Source organism: Parus major, chromosome 7, assembly GCF_001522545.3.
Source record: "Parus major isolate Abel chromosome 7, Parus_major1.1, whole genome shotgun sequence".
NCBI lineage: Eukaryota > Metazoa > Chordata > Aves > Passeriformes > Paridae > Parus > Parus major.
In genome coordinates this window covers 29,797,955-29,815,265 of record NC_031776.1, presented here as the reverse complement: position 1 = coordinate 29,815,265, position 17,311 = coordinate 29,797,955, and the positions used below count along the sequence as shown (strand labels likewise).

The window sequence follows — 17,311 nt, the reverse complement described above, 5'->3', positions numbered from 1 at the left end:
CTTATTGCATAGACAGAATATGGCTGCAGTGAAATCAAGTATATATAGTATTTTACATCCTTGTGGAAAGCATGCATCAGTTGAAGTTGACTGTTAGGAATAATTTCTGGGGCTGTCTAATGGGCCAGCAGGCCCTGTGTGGCTAGTGAAGAACAGTTTTCTGTCAGAAGCCAGGTGACTGAGCCACAGTACCACTGATCTCAAGCTACCACAGTGGTTGCAAGTTATTTCAGTTCCTTGCTATTTACCTAGAGTAGAGGGTTTTGTAGTGATTAAGAGGAAAGCTCAGAGAAACATCTGCTGCTTGAGTCATGACATTTTGGTGCTGAAATTGAAAATGTTTGCCATTGGGGAGAAGAAACTTTTATCTAATGAATTAATGTACCTTAAGGTCACATAGCTCTTAAAACAAGAATTGTTTTCAAGGTCACACTCATTAAAATGCTGCTTTTTAACTGTGTTAGAACTGTGCCAGATCTAAAATACCATTTCTGTGTCAAAGTATGTTAGGGAGCTGTTTATGTATTTGCCAAACATTATTCATGTTTAAAATTGTGTAAGTCATTAGTTGATTATCTCTTTACCTCCATAGAATCCATCACTGCAGCATTAAGTAATTCCAGGAAACCCAACTAGACATTTAATTTGTTTCATCAACATTTTTCTGCCTCCAGTTTATTGATTAAAGACCTCACTGCTTGTGTCTGAAAAAGAGATATCCCTTACCTGGTGGGAAGGCTTTACTGAGAAGAAGAATGCTTTGGGGTTTTTAAAGGGCTGCTGTTGTTGAATACCCAGTTTTTTATCCGGTGTTCTCCCTTCCTGAGCCTTATCTTCTCCAGTAGTTTGTAGCAAAGGTTTTCATGTGTTTGTGCTGGACCTGGTTGTATGTGACACAGGGGAGACAGCTCTGGATCTGTATTGCAGTGGGAGCCTGGCTATAAAAATTCAGGCTGGAGACGTCTCCAGTGTTGTATTTAACAGTGTCTGTTAACACTGTCGTGTTCTTCTGCTCCTTGTGATACAAATAGTTCTTCTGATCAGTTATTGAGTGGGCTACTTCAACTGGCTCCCAGGGAAGCATGGTTAGAAGTTGTTCAGTTTGACATAGCTTTTTCTTAAAAGTTGCACATATTTTATTTTTATTTTTTTTGCCTTGGTAGTACATGTTGTTTAGCTTGTATAAAGTACCTTATTTCACTTTATTCTATGAACGTGCATCCATGCAAATCACTTTGTATTTATAATAGATCTTTTGTGTTATTTATTGCAGTGCACTCATTTTTCTTTTGATATTTTAAATAATTCTGAGGAGAGTTGAAGTTACATATTTGGATGGATCAGTATAAATAATGATGTATTGTCTTACAGATGAATATATATACATAAATTTATACATATTTTAACCAAACATAAATCAATAAAATAGTGAAACTATCCAGAATACTAAAGAAAATTATTTTTTAGAAGCTTTGTCAAAAACTGATGTTGTCAACAAAACATAACACTATCAAATTGTAGGACTGAAGATGAGCTTTTACAGTGCTTTGTTTTAATTGAGGTCATCATGGAGTCAAATTACCTATTAGGCTGTATACACTAAGAACAGTTTGGTGACTGTAGCTGAATTTTGGATTCAGAATGTTCTCATCAATTTTTAGAAAGTACTTTAAATATTAGAAATCTATAAGTTGCCCTCATCTTCCGAAAATCCAACAAAAAAAAAAAGGTTACTTAAAAATAGATATTAGAATCTGAAGCTTTTACATAAAGAATGCAAAAGATCCAGTGAAAGAGGACCTCGCCTTGTATTCAAACTATCTAAAAACCAGCTTACAAACAGAAACACAGAAATAAACCAGAGCAAAATATGCTTTAATTGCTGTTTATAAATGTCCCATTTCAAGAACTCTCTGCCCTTTTGCTCTGTGATCAGTCATCTTTATCCTTTTTTCATGTTTGGGTCTTCAGTTTCTCTTCACCCTCCCATCAATACCTATTGCCCCACAAAAATGTAAATATCCCAGGCTGTATTAACATGACATTGCCTTACAGTTGCCTTTTGCCAAAGTTTTAGCCTTTTTTTCCCAATGGCTTTCAAAGACTGTTTTAGATAAGACAAATAGCGGAGCAGCAGAGTTCTTTGATGTTGTTTCCCATGTACTCAGATAAGCACTGGAGTAATTTTAGTAAATGAGGAATTAGCAGGATTGTTCTTGGACAGTTACCTTGCTCAACACATGCTTTAACAGCCATTACTTGCTGAAAGCTCTATTTACTGTTTGGTCTATCAAGGTAATGTACAACTGCTATAAAACATGGTCATTTGTCTTTCTGTAAAATATTCGCCATGTGTTTTCTTTTTGCATAATTAGTGCTGTGGGTACTTGGCACCCCCTCCTGGCAAGAACACTTGCATATGCAAATGAAGTAAAAGCTTAATTAATGCTAATGAAGTAAGTCCAAAATAAATATATTTCTTCTGCTGTTTTTATCTGCAAAGTCTTCTGCTCTTTTGACTTACTGTATTTTAGATGAGTAACTTAAAATTACATATGGAAATGTCAAGGCTTTATTTCATCTTTCCTTTTAATGACTATGCTAATGAGGCAAATGGCAGTGAAACAGAGAGGGAAAGGTCTGCTTGAATTTATTCTGAAAACTAGAAATAAACAAGAACACTTCAATGTGGCATTAACCTCAGGTATGATACCTCATTTAAAATGCATGAGGGGTTCAATTACCAAACTTCTGTAGTTCAAAGCACATTTGGAGATCCTTTGTCCTGCTGAGGATGTTTCTCTGAAGGAAGAGAGCCGTGGTTGAGCATTGCCCACCCAGATGAGTGAGTCCACAGAAGAACTGGAGTTACCTAAAAGACTTAGTTAAATAATCTTCCTTCTAAGCTGCTGCTACACATTGGATTTTTTCCTTGGATTCGTCAAACTATCATTGTAAAATCTAAATGTGTTTTGCCTTTTAATTTAAATTATTTGATTCAAACTATTCTTCAAAGAAAAAAAAATACTATGAATTCCTCTGAAGGTATTCTACTAAAGTAGAATATTATGATAATTTAAGATAATTATATATAATTTCTATTATGAATTTCTGGGTGCTCACTCTATTTAAATATGGATTGGAGGAGGATTTAATGCATGTTCTCTAGTTCCAAAAGTCATACTTCATTGGAAAGCTTTTGTTCCCATCTCAGAAAAGGGGAATGGAGAATGCAGCCAGAAAACACAGGCAGTTTGGCAGAACAGGAAAAAGTACATTTTTACTTGTGAAGGCTGGATTTATTTAATAAAAATTTGTAAGCTCTAGAGACCACTACAGCATCATAAATGGAACATTATAAATGGAACAAGGGTAAGCTAAGCAAAGAAGTTTCTTCATCAATTTGCTTGGATGAAATACAACAAACGTGTTCCAGTATCAAAGGCAGTTTAAAATTATGATTATTAAGGATTAGATATTGCTGACCCTTTGTGGGAATAGTCACTTGGCTGTGTCAGAAAGAGGTGAAGACATAATGAGAAAATCATGTGTTTTATAGGAGCATTATTCCTCTACTACTCTTTGTCATGTGGAACAGTAAAAGGCCCAGCAGCTTTTTAGTGAATAAATCGAGAGGGGAGGTAAAAGATGTTTCTTCTCCCTGGTTCTTATTATGTTATCAGTGATCTAGCATGCAGCTAATATTTGAGTCAGAATGGAAGCCTTTCACACAAGTAATACATTTTTTTTATCCAGAAGCAAATATTTTGGAAATTTGATACATCACTGTGCCAAAACTCAATTATTTTTTCACATGGTTACTTGTGTGGGTGTGTGTGTATATATATGTATACGTAGGTATGTATGTATATTTATTTACATACAGTCCCACAAAGCCACAGAAACAAGTATAGACACACATTTGATAGGAGCAGTTACAAGGACTTTTCCATGCAGCAGCCTGCAGGGAGCACTGAAAACAGCAATATGCACCACTCATTGTGTTGTTCAACATGTCCATGTGTAACAAAGCATATCTGAATATTCACACTTGTGTCTGTTAGCTAATATTAACTGCAAGTCCAATGGCTCATAAAATAGGGCTGCTGTGCTTCTTGTGTGAAAAATGTGTGGCTTTCTGTAATGCAGAAACATGAACATTATATTTCAGAAGTCTGAAATTCTTTGGAAATAGCCACCCATAAAAACTGTGAAGCAGAGCTTGAAATCTGATGGAATCCTTGGCTAAATTGGAATTGGAAAAGATTGGGTTTTATTATGGTGTGGATTTCTATATAACTTAAAAATCCTGCCCAAAACTACTGCATGCTTACTTGTGTCCCTGGACCATATAATCATGTAGTCACTTCATAGTTAGTGATTAAAAAAGGTACATCACAGAGTGGGATGGAAAATTTGTCATATCCATCTCTTGGTAATGTAGTGTAAATAACAGCTTTATCTGGCAAATAGAAAAAAAGAGTAAAAAACACCCAAGAAAGCAGCTATACTCTATGCTCCCTAACACTGTGGAAGAGTCCAAAGAGGAAGGCACCAAAATGTCGAAACAGAAGAGTCTGAAGATTTCTAATGCCTTTCTGGTTCAAGTTCTATGCCAGAGGTTGTTCTAATCAATTGTAAAGATGACTTTCATTTAGCTTTTGTAAAGTGTTTGGCAGAAGACTTGTAAAGGACTTTGGAGTTTCTGTGATGGAGCCAGTTCCTACAGAGCTCTGCTAGGAACAGGCTGAAGCGGCAAAACCAACTTGACACAAACTCCACCGAGCTCTTGCTCTGTGGCAGGGTCCTTCCACCTCTTCCATTTAGAGGTTCTGTTTGCTGTGTGTTAAAATCTATTTTCTCAGTCAGCACATAACATCTATCAGAAAAACAGACAGGTTTCTGTCAGTGGAAGTGATGGTGACTGTCCTCGTCTGCAACATTGAACAACTATGTTCAGTTCTCCTGGGTATTTCTGACTATTTTAGCCAAGTCCCTCTGGAAAAAGAGACATTAAATTCTATCATCAACAGCCCATAAATATCCTTGCATATTTCTTTTTCCCTAGAGTGGGGTTATGACTTCCTCACTGTGCTTGTGCTGAAAGATCAGAGCTGATTAAACTTTTGCTGCATTGTGTTAAAGTGACTTAGGCTTTCATTCTGACTTAACCTGAACCAGACAGTGAAATTCCAAGAACTGTTTGTGGATGTGGATGTGTAGTTGTGGGGAATGTGTCTCCACTGGAAGTTCCATGGCCTAGAGAATAAGGATTAAAAAGCCAGGTGTACTGCTGATATCTAGGAGAAAACATTGCATTGATTTCCTTCTGCATTTATGGCAGGTGACAGCACGTTTGCAGAAACAAAAGGGAAAAGTTTTGTGTGGAAGGAAAGCAAACAGATATTTTTTTCAAGTGTTGTTTCCCAGGTCCTGAACTGTCCCAAGCAGATGATCTGTTCTAAGAGCTAGTCAAAATTTCCTAAATTCCTCCTTGTCTCATTCCTAATGAGATATTTTAAGACAAACTGTGTTTCTTGCATTGGTTAGATATGCTGTGTGAAGTCTGTATATGAAAGTTTAGTGGATGTCATCCACTAAAATTTTGGTCCATCATAAAGGCAGCAGGCAGCTTGAGCCCTGTGTGCAGTGGGGAGATGAAGGCACACACCCTGTACAGCAAGATGGGCTGGGATAGCAACAGCCCCTGAAAGCACAAACCTTGGTGTTCGACTCTGCTTGGATTTCTCGTGTAGGACATGCTCAGAGGCACCCTGGTCTATTGAATTCCATACAAAGTTCTCAGGGTTTGTGCACCACCCTAAAAATAGTAGACAATGTAAGCATGACTTTACAGCTCAGAATTTTCAATTCTGTATCTTTCTACTTTTGTTCTTGCAGTTATAATGCTACTTTCTTACATTTTGTCAAAGAAAACAGAAGATTCTTCCTCTGATACCAAGCCCTTACAATTTCCTTAGATATTTTTCTGTCTCCCAAACATTGCTTTTTTTTTTCTTCTGGAGTAACTAGGTTGAAAATTTTTCAGTTTAACTTGTTATGGATTTATCAGTCTGGGCATAATTGAAAGCTTGATATCAGTGTAAGATGAGCTTGAAACAACCAGAGATCATTTTGAAAGATTTCATGGTAAGGACAGATTATGATTTTGTTATAAGCTCCATGCTGGCTCATTAGTCAGAAGCAATCAGCAAGTGTGAGGAAGGAGGAGTGTGAATTTCTGAGCATGAACTGGTTGTAGATAAGTCTGTTCTTCACATCACTTAGACAAGGATCAAAGGGCTGAGCATCCCAATCCTCAGTGACATTTTGCACAGTGCTGCAGCCAGCAGAGCTCTTCAGGCAGCCCCATGGGAGGAAGCAGCAGATCCAGACCATCAGCTTGGGGGAAAGCATTCGTGCTGTGATCTGTGCAGCAGATTTATGCAGCAGCTTTCTGCCTAGGTCGTAGTTCAGATATTATACGTGGTTTTATTTATACAGCATATTACACTATGTTTGCTCTCCTGGGTAAGCTGTCATGAGATGAGGCAGGGTGTGAATTTAGTGAGCATCATGATCCAATATCATTGGAAAGGCAACATAATTAATGTGTGTTGAAACAAAAGAGGGCAACGCTTCCCCGCATTTATTGAAAACCAAGGACATAAACATCAGAGTTACCATGGAGTTGCTGATAGTCTGAGTTCATGGCCTGGTTTATGTCATGACATTAGTAACTAATCTTATAGCTTCATTATGAGTGCATCCTCACTATTGTTTACAGTAGATTTATAAACTATCTAAATAGCAATTAAATATAATGGCCTTGTAGATTGTTTGTGGTTGTTCAGAAACGATTGTGCTAACACATTGCGGTGATGCAGTGGCATTAATCTAGACAGAAGAAAAGTGGTGCTTCAGTGTTGTGTTCTTCCTGCTATATCTGGCAGCTTGATTACTGCAAAAATAAAATTAACATATTGTAACTGACAGCAGAAAAATGTATTGTGTGACATTGGGGTGTCTGTGCTTTGAGGTCTTCATCCTCCTAGTGATCAACAGCTACTTCCCCTCTCCCTTAATTACAACATAATCTAAATGCTTGAAAGTTTCTTCTGAAAGAACTGTTGTGCAGGTCAATCACAATGTTTAAAAAATTAGTACCTTTAAGATTGAATATAGTTCTTATTGCTTACAATTATAATAATTTTGTTATTATCTATTATTTGGTTTCTGCCTCATTTGCAAAGTCTCTGATGATTTTTGGAACATGGATCATGTAAGGGCAGATTTTTATCCACTGCCAGGCATCGCTTAGGTAGCTCATGGCGCCTGTGGTTCCTAGTACCTGCTTAATTTATTGCTCTATGGAGCAAGTCAGAGATGAATGGCTCTGAAAATTTTGTACCAGTACAGATTGACCTGCAAAAGGAAAAAAAAAAACATCTGCAGAGAAGAGATCAGAGCCATTATGCACTCCTGGAGACTTGCAAAGAGCTGTATTCCAAACTAGATCAGACATTGTAGCCTGCAACCCTGCCTGTGAGAGCTCACAATCTAAATAGACTACAGATATAATGTAGGGAAAAGGAATAGGAAATAAAGCTGCTTTTCAATACCATCGCATAAAACTTTCCTTGAAATTGTCATCCTGTAACATATGTGATCTGTGAGAAAATTTGTATGATGTGAGAAAAAAATAAAAGGCTTTTGGAAGAAGTCTGCATGATTGTAACTCGCTAAGTCACTAATGAATATTCTAACCTTCTAAAAGTCATACCTATAAAAGCTTTATAAGCCACTTTTCTGTGGTTTATATTATCTGAAATATAATAATTCTCTTTGGTTTTAGAGGCTGCTGGACCTGTAAGATAAACAGCAGGATAATCAGTCCCACCAATGAAATGCACTATGAGTGTTTGGGGTGGTAGTTTGCCACCTTGCATTTCCCTTTCCCCTCAGTGAGTGAATGTCCTTTTCATCACCATGGAGCTTTTTCCACAGCTGATTACTGTGGGCAGGAATGGCAGACACCAACCCTTGATTTTGCTTCTTTTCCAACAAAGGGCCAAGTACCTCCTGGAAATGTGACTTGTCAATGTGATTTTGTATACAATGTGTGTACAGTTCATGTGAGTGGAGCAGTAAACCAACTCCTAACTTGGAAATCCTCCAGAGCATTGTCACAGGAAGGCTGCTGGTGTACCTGTTGTGCTGGCCATGGGCAGCTGTAGATAAAAATGAGCCAAATGACATCACGCCACCAGGTCAGCACAGAGCACAGAAAAAGCCACCTCTTTCCTGCTCCCAAATGGAGCCCTGAAGGATTTCTGTGGCTCTCTCCACCATGTGCCCCATTTATCTTGGCCAGATAAAGACCAGGAGGTTTGGATTGCCATCATGGAACTTCTAGTTTGGTATAGCAAACAACTGTTCCTGTTTAACACTGTGTGTCCAGTCCTTCTGCATGATGTTTTCATCCCCAAAGGAGCATTTATCTTTTCTATGAAAGGGGAAAAAAAAAGAAAATAGTGTTTACACTGTTATTCTATTGGCACACAAAACACATAATCTTAACTAAACCTTGATTTTCAGTGGGAATCTGCTTCAAGTAAATAAGATTTTGGCAAGGAAAAAGGGACGGAAGGGGTGCTCATCTTCTGTAACAGTGGGTATAATAATGGTCTGACAATCTCAGTTTAAGTCTGTGAGTCCCAGGAGTATACTAAGAGAAATCACAGATGACAAGAAAATGTTTGCTCAGTTTGAACTTGAAGAAGAGAGTAGATATTACTCTGTGACTAAAAATAACGTAATCAGTGGCTCTCAGGAAAAAAAAAAAATTGTCTATCAGAACTTTACAGAATGCTGAATGGTGGCAGAGAAAATTCTAAGCCAGGAATTCATTTGAAAGCTATTGCATTGAGAGATCCTATGAGTAATTTGCAGTATATTTTAAATTGATGAAAACTAATTGTAAATTTCTGAAGTGGAGCTATTTCTATAATTTTTCATATCTGTGAACCAGGAGGTAGAAACAAATACTTTAAATACTTGAATGAAAACCAAACTTGCTACCTCAACAGCAGGTGTTGAAAATTGGCAACCAAACTGTCTTGATGTGGATGCAGGGCTTTGATTTTAGTTTCTTCCTGCAATCCAAACTTAGTTCTAATATTACTTACAAGTCAAAGGAAGTGCATTGATATCTGCATTTTTCCATAATTATGGTGAAAGCAACAGTAGGAATTGAGACCACATTTTTAGAATAAAAATGGCTTCAAAATAATTCTAAAATTAATTCTTTTATTTAATATGCCACTTATTTGTTTCTTCTATGCAAGACTGTTTTTTTGTGCTGGACTTTCCGTATGTTCTAGAACAAAAGGGCATCAACCCTTTGGATATATACTATATAAATATGTGAATACATGTTATCATGCAGTAAAAACTTGTTCCTAGAACTGGAGAAGTTGTGGTTTAATCTCTGAAGAGCAAAGTTCAATATTTGCAAGGCAACTAAGAAAATATTCTTTATTTGACTTTGTTCTGCTCATGAATAGCTGATATTATTTGTATTAATGGCTTTTAGTGAGAAAACACATTTCATCGGAAATCTTAGCAAATGATCTGACTGGGGGCAGCTGGATTTGGCTAATGTATGGTAAGACAGGAGACAGAACAAATGGTGAGGCAAGCCCAGATGGAAAAGCATCTTGAAGCTTTTGAAGAATTAATTATCCAACTAATTGGCTGGCAGTCTCACAAGAAGGGACGGAATTTTGCTGAACGTTTAGGAAAGCAGCAGCTCTGGTGGAGCCTGTGCCGCGGTGCAGCCATCAGCCCTGCAGCTGGGCTGGGCTGTCTGTGTGGGACACAGGGTGCTGACACTGCTTTCTGCAGCAGGAATCTTCTTACCCCTCTGCAGAGAGCCCCAGGTGGAGTTCAGTGCTGTGTGACAGGGAATGCTGGGCTGGCCAGAGAAGGGTGACCTGTGTGTCCTTGCCAAGGTCACAGGAATGCAGCCAGGGCTGGGCTGCCTGAGGATGCCCTGGGCCGATGTCTTTAGTGCTGTCATTAGCAGCTGCAGGAGTTCTGCAGCAGAGGCATTTCCTGAAAGCCTGAAGGTCTCCTTCTGGGCATAATCAGAAATTCCTTAGTCTTGTCATAGCTCATATTTAGAGTGTGAAAGGTAAGGAAGATTGTTACATTCTCTGGGGTATTAAGTGGGAGTGCTGAAGTTGCTCCAGATTGGAGCAGTTATTTATTTATTGGTCTGAGATTCTGTGGAAGAATCTGATGATCTTCTTGCATTACAGGTAGAGCTCTCACCTGTACAGAAATAGCCCAGTGTTTGTTGTACGGATTTCTTTTCTAACCAAAGATGTACAGACACTGGTGATTTTGTTTCCTTTCCAGCTGCATCTGCTCTGTAGCTTTAGAGTTTGGTTGGCACTTTCCTTGAGGAAGGTGTTTGTCCTGATGAATCCATGTAATGAGAACAGTTCCTGTAGCCACACTCCACAGTTTCTTTCCTTCCAGCCTGTTCCAGTCCCAAACCAGCCTCTGGAGTGATGCCTTGAGAAGGCTGACCTAGAGCAGAGGCTGCACAGAGTTAAGAATAAAGTAGGTATTTATTGAAAGGCCTTAAAGGATATACCTTGGGCCAGGGCTACACCCAAGATGGCCCTAAAATTGATCACAAAATGGACAACTGGTCACGAGGTCTCACATTTTTGTTAGTTTTGGTCCATCTGCATATCAGGATTAATTGTCCAATCACTGTTTCAGGTTATGAAGTCCCATCCTTGTTTTCTATCTTCAGTCCACTGTTTCTGCTTTTGGGCCTTGTAATGATCATCCTTCTTACCAAGCTAGAAAAGGAATTGTTTTGTCTACCTACTCTATGAAGAGAGCTCACTAACACTTAATATGAAGCTCAAAACTACACTAGGGAAAAATGAAAAATGAAAGCTAAAACTTGTGGCATCAAGGGGAAGAACCTTCTTCTAATACCCAGCCCAAACCTCCCCTGCCACAACTCCAGGCCATTCCCTTGGGTCCTGTCACAGAACAGATCAGTGTCTTCCCCTCCTCTTCCCCTCCCAAGGAATTTGTAGCTGCAGTGAGGTCTCCCCTCAGTCTTCTCCAGGCTGAACAGACCAGCTCTGCTTTTCTTCCAGAAAACCTGGGATTCAGAGTGCCCTGCAGCAGCTCTGGGCAAGGCGCTGCTGCCCAGCTGGAGCACCAAGGGCTCGTGCTGTCGCTGAAGCGCTGCCCTGCAATCAGAGCAGGGATTGAGTGTGGATGTGCCGTGCAGGAGGCTCCAGCGGAGCAGCAAAGGGGAAAAAGTGGAGTACTTTTCTGTAATTTAGCAGCTTTTCTCTGCCTGTAGTGTTTGAAATGATTAAAGACACACGGGGGGCCTGTCCAGCTCCTGGCACTAGGTTTGCTGCTCAGCTGGGGAGTGCATGTCTCTGTTTTCACAGCTGTGTGCCATCTGCAGTGACTCGGACTGGGTGCTCTGCTCCAGACCTCAGCCACAAAGAAAATCCTGTAATTGTGAAACATCTTGCCAACAGTAAATAACTGTTTTGGAAGGAATTAATTTAGAAGAAGGTTTATGAAAAAATGGTTTGGGGGATGCCAGATGTGGAAGTATGAGATGGATTAGTGCTGAGGTAGAATATTAGAGCAAGCAGGGCCTCAAATTTTTCACAGTCAGTGGAAGTAAATGTGATCATTACCAAGAATTAATGTATCTCACTAATCCAAAACATTCTTGCAGGTGTTTTTCATTAATTGGAAAATACTTGATAAAATAATTAAAGAAATTCTGTGGGGTTTTTCTCCATTTGGTTTAAGATTTGATGTGAAAAATCTCTAAGCAAACAGAAAGTCAGGTAATTTTGAAGACAGTAGATTTTGACATTTATCCCTATTTACAGCATTATGAGTTGAGGGTCTCTGCTAAAAATTGTTTTAAATTTTTTAAGAATAGTCATAAAAGATGGGTAGAAGAGAAGAGGTTAAAAAAAGCGTAAAAATAATTTCCACATACAATAAATAGCATATCCTGGTTCCACTTTGTGCCTTTTTCAATTTACTTTCTTATCAACATACCTGAAAGCTGTGAAAGCTTTTTGGGCACAAAGCCATTGATGTATTCTCACTGATGAGAATACCTGATATACAGTTAGCAACTCCTTTTTTAGCAGTTTGAGAAGATTCAGTAGTTGCAGTCAACATTTTAGTACTTGTGATGTAGTAAATAGAGCCAAGTGTATACTAAGAAAAGCCTTTTACTATTCCGTGCTCCCATGTACCTGAGTGGAGAGAGACCAGCAAGGGAAATTTTGGGTTATGTGATGTTGCTCAAAACACAGTATACAAAGTGATGAACTATGTGAAGTCCCCTTCCTGGAAACCTTTGGGCACATCTTTAGTTCTGCTTGCTGAAGTCAGGTAAGGCGCATGTGTTTGTAAGATTGTGCTGCAAGGATTTGGTTGGTTTTGTTTGTTCTGATCAATTATTCTTATCCCAGGGTCATGATTTGTTATCTACCTTGCAGTGGTAGAGAATTTCAGTCTCTCTTATAGGAAAAGTAGCTGTCTGGGTTCTCTCTCAGCCACTTTCTCTCTCTTTCACTCAATTTTGAAAACCAAATAATCGCTCATGAATTCAACTTCCAGGTATTCCTGTACTGCAAGTAATCAGCAGGAGCAGCTGCTTCTTAAAAAATAAAAAATTTAATCTAGTCTCTGTGTTTTTGAAAAAAAAATAAAGGTTGGAAATAAATTTTAGTGTAGCACAAAGCAGAATTGTAAGTAGGCTTCATCAGAAAGCTTTGGTGGTGATGTTTAAATTCAGTAAGAAGGAATAAAATATGTGTAGCAAAGAAAAGGATGTTGGGTATTGGGCAGGGAGGGGAGGGCTTGGCATTTAAGGACTTCCCTTCCTCTAGGGATTGAATTTTTTCTGCATGTTTCTGCTGAGGAATAATTCCATTTCTACTCTTAGTTTGTGAGCTCTTGATAATTCACATAAGATAAGGTCAGGGTCTGTTTTCCTCCTGAAGCCACTTCACATTGACACCACCTTTTGCTGCTGGCTGGTGTTGTATGTGCAAACACAGGATGAAAGCGAGCAGGATCTACTCACAATCTTGGGAAGAGAATTAATTCCAAGGGGCCATCTATTACAATTTCAGTATTTTAGAGCTATGTGTAAGGTGCATTTGTATCATGTAAGTATTATACTGGGAAGAAGAATTCACAGTGAGTCTGCCTTTTGGAAATGCCTTTCTTGGCTGCAAACTGTGGGCTGTGTGGCTGCACAAAGCACTTGTGCTTAATTGAATCCACTGCCTGCATTCCCTGAGAGGGAAGTGAGAGCCTCTCAGGCCCAGGCCAAGTAGCCTTCACAGTAATGACAGTGCTCCTGCTGCACCTCTGCTGCCTGTTTTGCTGCACAAATCAACACTTTAACTCCCAAGTCCTTATTTCCAAGCGGTGAATGGGTTAAATAGTTACAGATGAGCCCTTTGGCATGGAGGGGAATGCAGCCCTCGCTGCAGGGGCCAGGCTCTGTCCCTGTAGGAAGGATGCATTCCTGTCAGTGCAAGCAGCAGCCCAGGGGCTTCCTGGGGAAAATGGCACCTCCTGAAATACTGCAAATATTCCAAATTACAGATGAGATTAAATGACTAACCCTAATGTAGAATCTTTCTCAGATGATTTGCAGGCATGGGGATGTTGATCTTTTGGAATGCTGCAGGCAGTGAGTGCAGGACCATCTTGCCAGAGCACCAAGCACTCATCCATGTGCACTTAGGTGCAGCTTAGTTGTGTTGAGGAACATGAATGGTTGTATTTCATAAATGTTCTGCAAAGGAACATGAAGTCTTCCTTCTTAATGTTAAATTCAAGTAATCAGTGAGCTCAAGGCTTGCTTGGGAGAGAGCTGCTGTGTGACTTGGAAGATTTTCAAGAACTTCGAAGTGTTCCGATAGAAAAAAAAAAAAGTGGGTTTGGATCAGCTTTCGAAGTTGAAGGAACATGTTTCAGGAGTGATGAAGAAAGAAGGGAAACTTTGGATGATAGACTAAGATTGTGAGGATGTCCAGAGGGTGACTGAGAACTGGTTTAGGATGGAGACAAAGCTGCTTTATGAAATGAATGAGGAATAAAGATAATAGTGGCACAACAGTGAGTTTCCTTCAGAGATATTTACTTATCTGAGGTCTGTCAAATGGAATGAGCAATGCCTGCTAAGTAGTAATAACAGGATTAAAAACCTTCTCAGGGTTCAGTCATAAAACAAGTAATCCTTAATCCTGTTCTTTGTCACTGATCATTTGAAATGAAAATTTTCACTGCAGAGACAAGACAATGTGAGTACTTTTACCATTAAGAACACTAACAGCCTGAAAAAGGGGCAGAGAAGCAAAAATCATACTCCTGATCTTCAAAAATGAATTAGATTGATTTATTTTAATTAAAGAAGATTAAATAAAATAGAACCATTTGACCATGTAGGCTTTTTTGGTAACTTTTGAAAGCTGGTGTTAAATAAGAAGAGCTTGTCAGCTGTAAGAAGTTGTTTCATAGGAAGCAACAGTCATTGGAGTGGTTCACTGCTTAGTCTACCTGTAATGGAGTCTGGTAGCAATAGTTTTAGTTGACATAAATAAAAAAAATACTTGGTTAAGTTGTTTTGGTTTTCTTGGTTAAGCAGTTAACCATGCCTTAATTTTGTTTGTATTCATTTCTTTTACATTATAAATAAAAGTGTATTTTTAGTGTGGAAATAGACATTTACAGGAAGTTCTTGTTGATGTTATTTCAAAAGCTTGATACATCCAGCATCGTTGTTTTCTTTTGCTGTTGACATTGGGTGATACATCACCTTCCCAGAAATTCTCTGTGCTGATACAAAGCTCAGTACATTTTGGATTATTCAAACTGGTTCAATTTGAAGCAAACTATTTTTGCTTCAGGTTTGAGCTCACGGCTGAGCTTTGAATCCTGACACAAAGGACTTCCACATCACCCCTGTTTTCCAGTAATGGTTAAAATCATTGCATTGCTCATGGTATGAAAAAACCCTCAGATTCAGCTTTCTGCAGCAGAAATCATGAGGTGGCTACTGTTAAAAATCATTAGTTGGGGACTCAGAGAGAAATCTGTTTCAGATGGTAATTTAGAAGCAAAGGGAACAGCAGTAATAGTGATAATAAAACTTTGCTCTTTGGTTAGTGTTTTCCCATAAGTCATTTATTATAGAAGTATGAGAGAATGATAAACGACCAGGCTTTTAAATAGTCTTTGGTGGAAATATATCTGCTTCCTGTTACACTCCCTGAGATGCTGTATGTCAGTGTACAGTGCTGAAATGGTGCACAAAAATTTCTCTGGCATTTGGCTTCTTTAATCCTGTCGCAGATGCATTTTCTCAGTGTGAACTGAGCTGGTGCATAATCTTGCTGTTGCTTTGATTTTTGTGTTAAGCTGTGGAAGTGTGCACATGGCCACTGTAATTTATTGCACTTTGTCATGGAACCTGGAGCTCAGCTGCTCAAAATGAGTGATCTTGGTACCCTTTGCAACGAAGTGAGCAGGGAAAGAGGAGCAGACAAGGCAAATGAGTGGCAGTAAAGAAGGAAAAAGGAGGATGAGGAGCCCAGACTTGAAAAATAAAATTGAAAAATAGTACACTTGAGGTAAAACATTGGTGTGTCAGTCAGAAGTCATTAGCAAGCTGAGAAAAGTTAACTGCAGGCTGCTATTTGTTTTTGCTTCTCCAGTATGTTCTCACACCATGATATAAAGCTGTAAGTTACACGTTTATGATGTATGTACTATGCTGTATGTCCTTGCAGAAGTGTGTCTCATTTCACAGCTAGTAAACCAGATGAAAATTTCTTTATTCATTCAGCTGTTATAAAACTTGTCTCCTGTATGATTTTGAGGAATGTAATAGTAGTTTTTAACAAGAATAGAAATATTTCAACTGGAAAGACAATTTCAAAGGAAGGATTTGCTTGCCATAAATATTAAAAGTTTGTTTAGTTTGTCCAATTTTATAATAAAATGGAAAATTAAGACAATGTTGGTGGAAACTCATGCTGAATTATTCTGTACACTGTTCTGAGCCTGAGGAAATTATGTATTCATTGCTGAACATTCATTTATATCTACCAAAATGTTGGCTTTTCTCTCCGTCTCTCTTACCTCATCCAGATTTATATATTTGAAAATAACATCTACTATCAGCCTGATGTAAAGAGCAGCTCATTGCGCCTGACATCCTCAGGAAAAGAAGGAATTATTTTTAATGGAATTGCAGACTGGTTATATGAAGGTAAGCTGGATGAATATATCTGTTTATTAAAACAGATGAAAGGTCCTTGTACAGACCCAACAGCACAAATCTGTTCATTTCAGAAAATGCTGAGGTTGGGTTTGCTCCTTTCCCTTCTCATTTTCCTGCAAGATTGCCTTTATATCTGCTCAGTCTTTGTGTTGGCTGCTGGTTTGTATATAGCAGTGTTTTCTGGGAAAGAGGAATTCATTTCCAAGCTGAATGTTGCACATGAACATTGGTAGCATGCAGAAGTGAGCAGGGAAAGGGCTCAGTTTGATGCTTTTAGGGGCAACAGTGATGATCCATTTGCAGTTAAGACATTCCCATAGAGGAGGAAACCCAAATTTGAGTGGGGGGTAGCTCAGTCTGTCCTCTACAGCCAGTGGCACAGAATGTTTCTCTCTGCACCCAAAATGCTTTTAACATAATGATTAATTTAAGGAGAAAAAAAAATTAAAAAGTGAGGAGATTATCTAACTTGGTATAACACCTTAAAATTAATACACATTTCAGCTACTTCTATGGAACTCATGTGTCCCATAGATAAATAGCTTGGGGTTAAATACTCAGTTACTAGAGGTATAGAATTTCTTGTGTGAAGAGTTTTTTTTTAGGAATGGTGTTAATGCCACACAGCATGGAACTTCACCTTAAAAATGGTCTATCCACACTTCTTGGCATTGCAGTAGTTATGAGCAAACATCTCATGGTGGGGTTTTTTTAAAATCTCTGCCCAAGTGAACTCTGAATGGTAATTTTCATCCCTCAGCCTGTATCTGATAGTTACCCACTTCCAAGGTTTTCTTTTGTTTTGAAATGTTTTAATGTGGCAGCACATTTCAAAACAAAAGAACATTTTTTAAATGGAATATCATTTTATATGCACTTAATAATCCTAAAATCTACCATGACAGCATGCAAATTGAAGAATTTAAGCAGATA

At 38.6% G+C, this 17,311-nt stretch overlaps 1 protein-coding gene across 3 annotated transcripts in view; it reads left to right on the top strand.

The window, feature by feature from the left end:
- Positions 1-17,311, top strand: part of DPP10 (dipeptidyl peptidase like 10) — a 433,150-nt gene that overhangs the window by 375,239 nt on the left and 40,600 nt on the right. For all 3 annotated transcript variants that reach the window (XM_015635406.3, XM_015635407.3, XM_015635405.3), the window contains exon 8: positions 16,246-16,366. In XM_015635406.3, the coding sequence (XP_015490892.1) occupies positions 16,246-16,366 (121 nt within the window). The remainder of the gene's footprint in view (positions 1-16,245; positions 16,367-17,311) is intronic.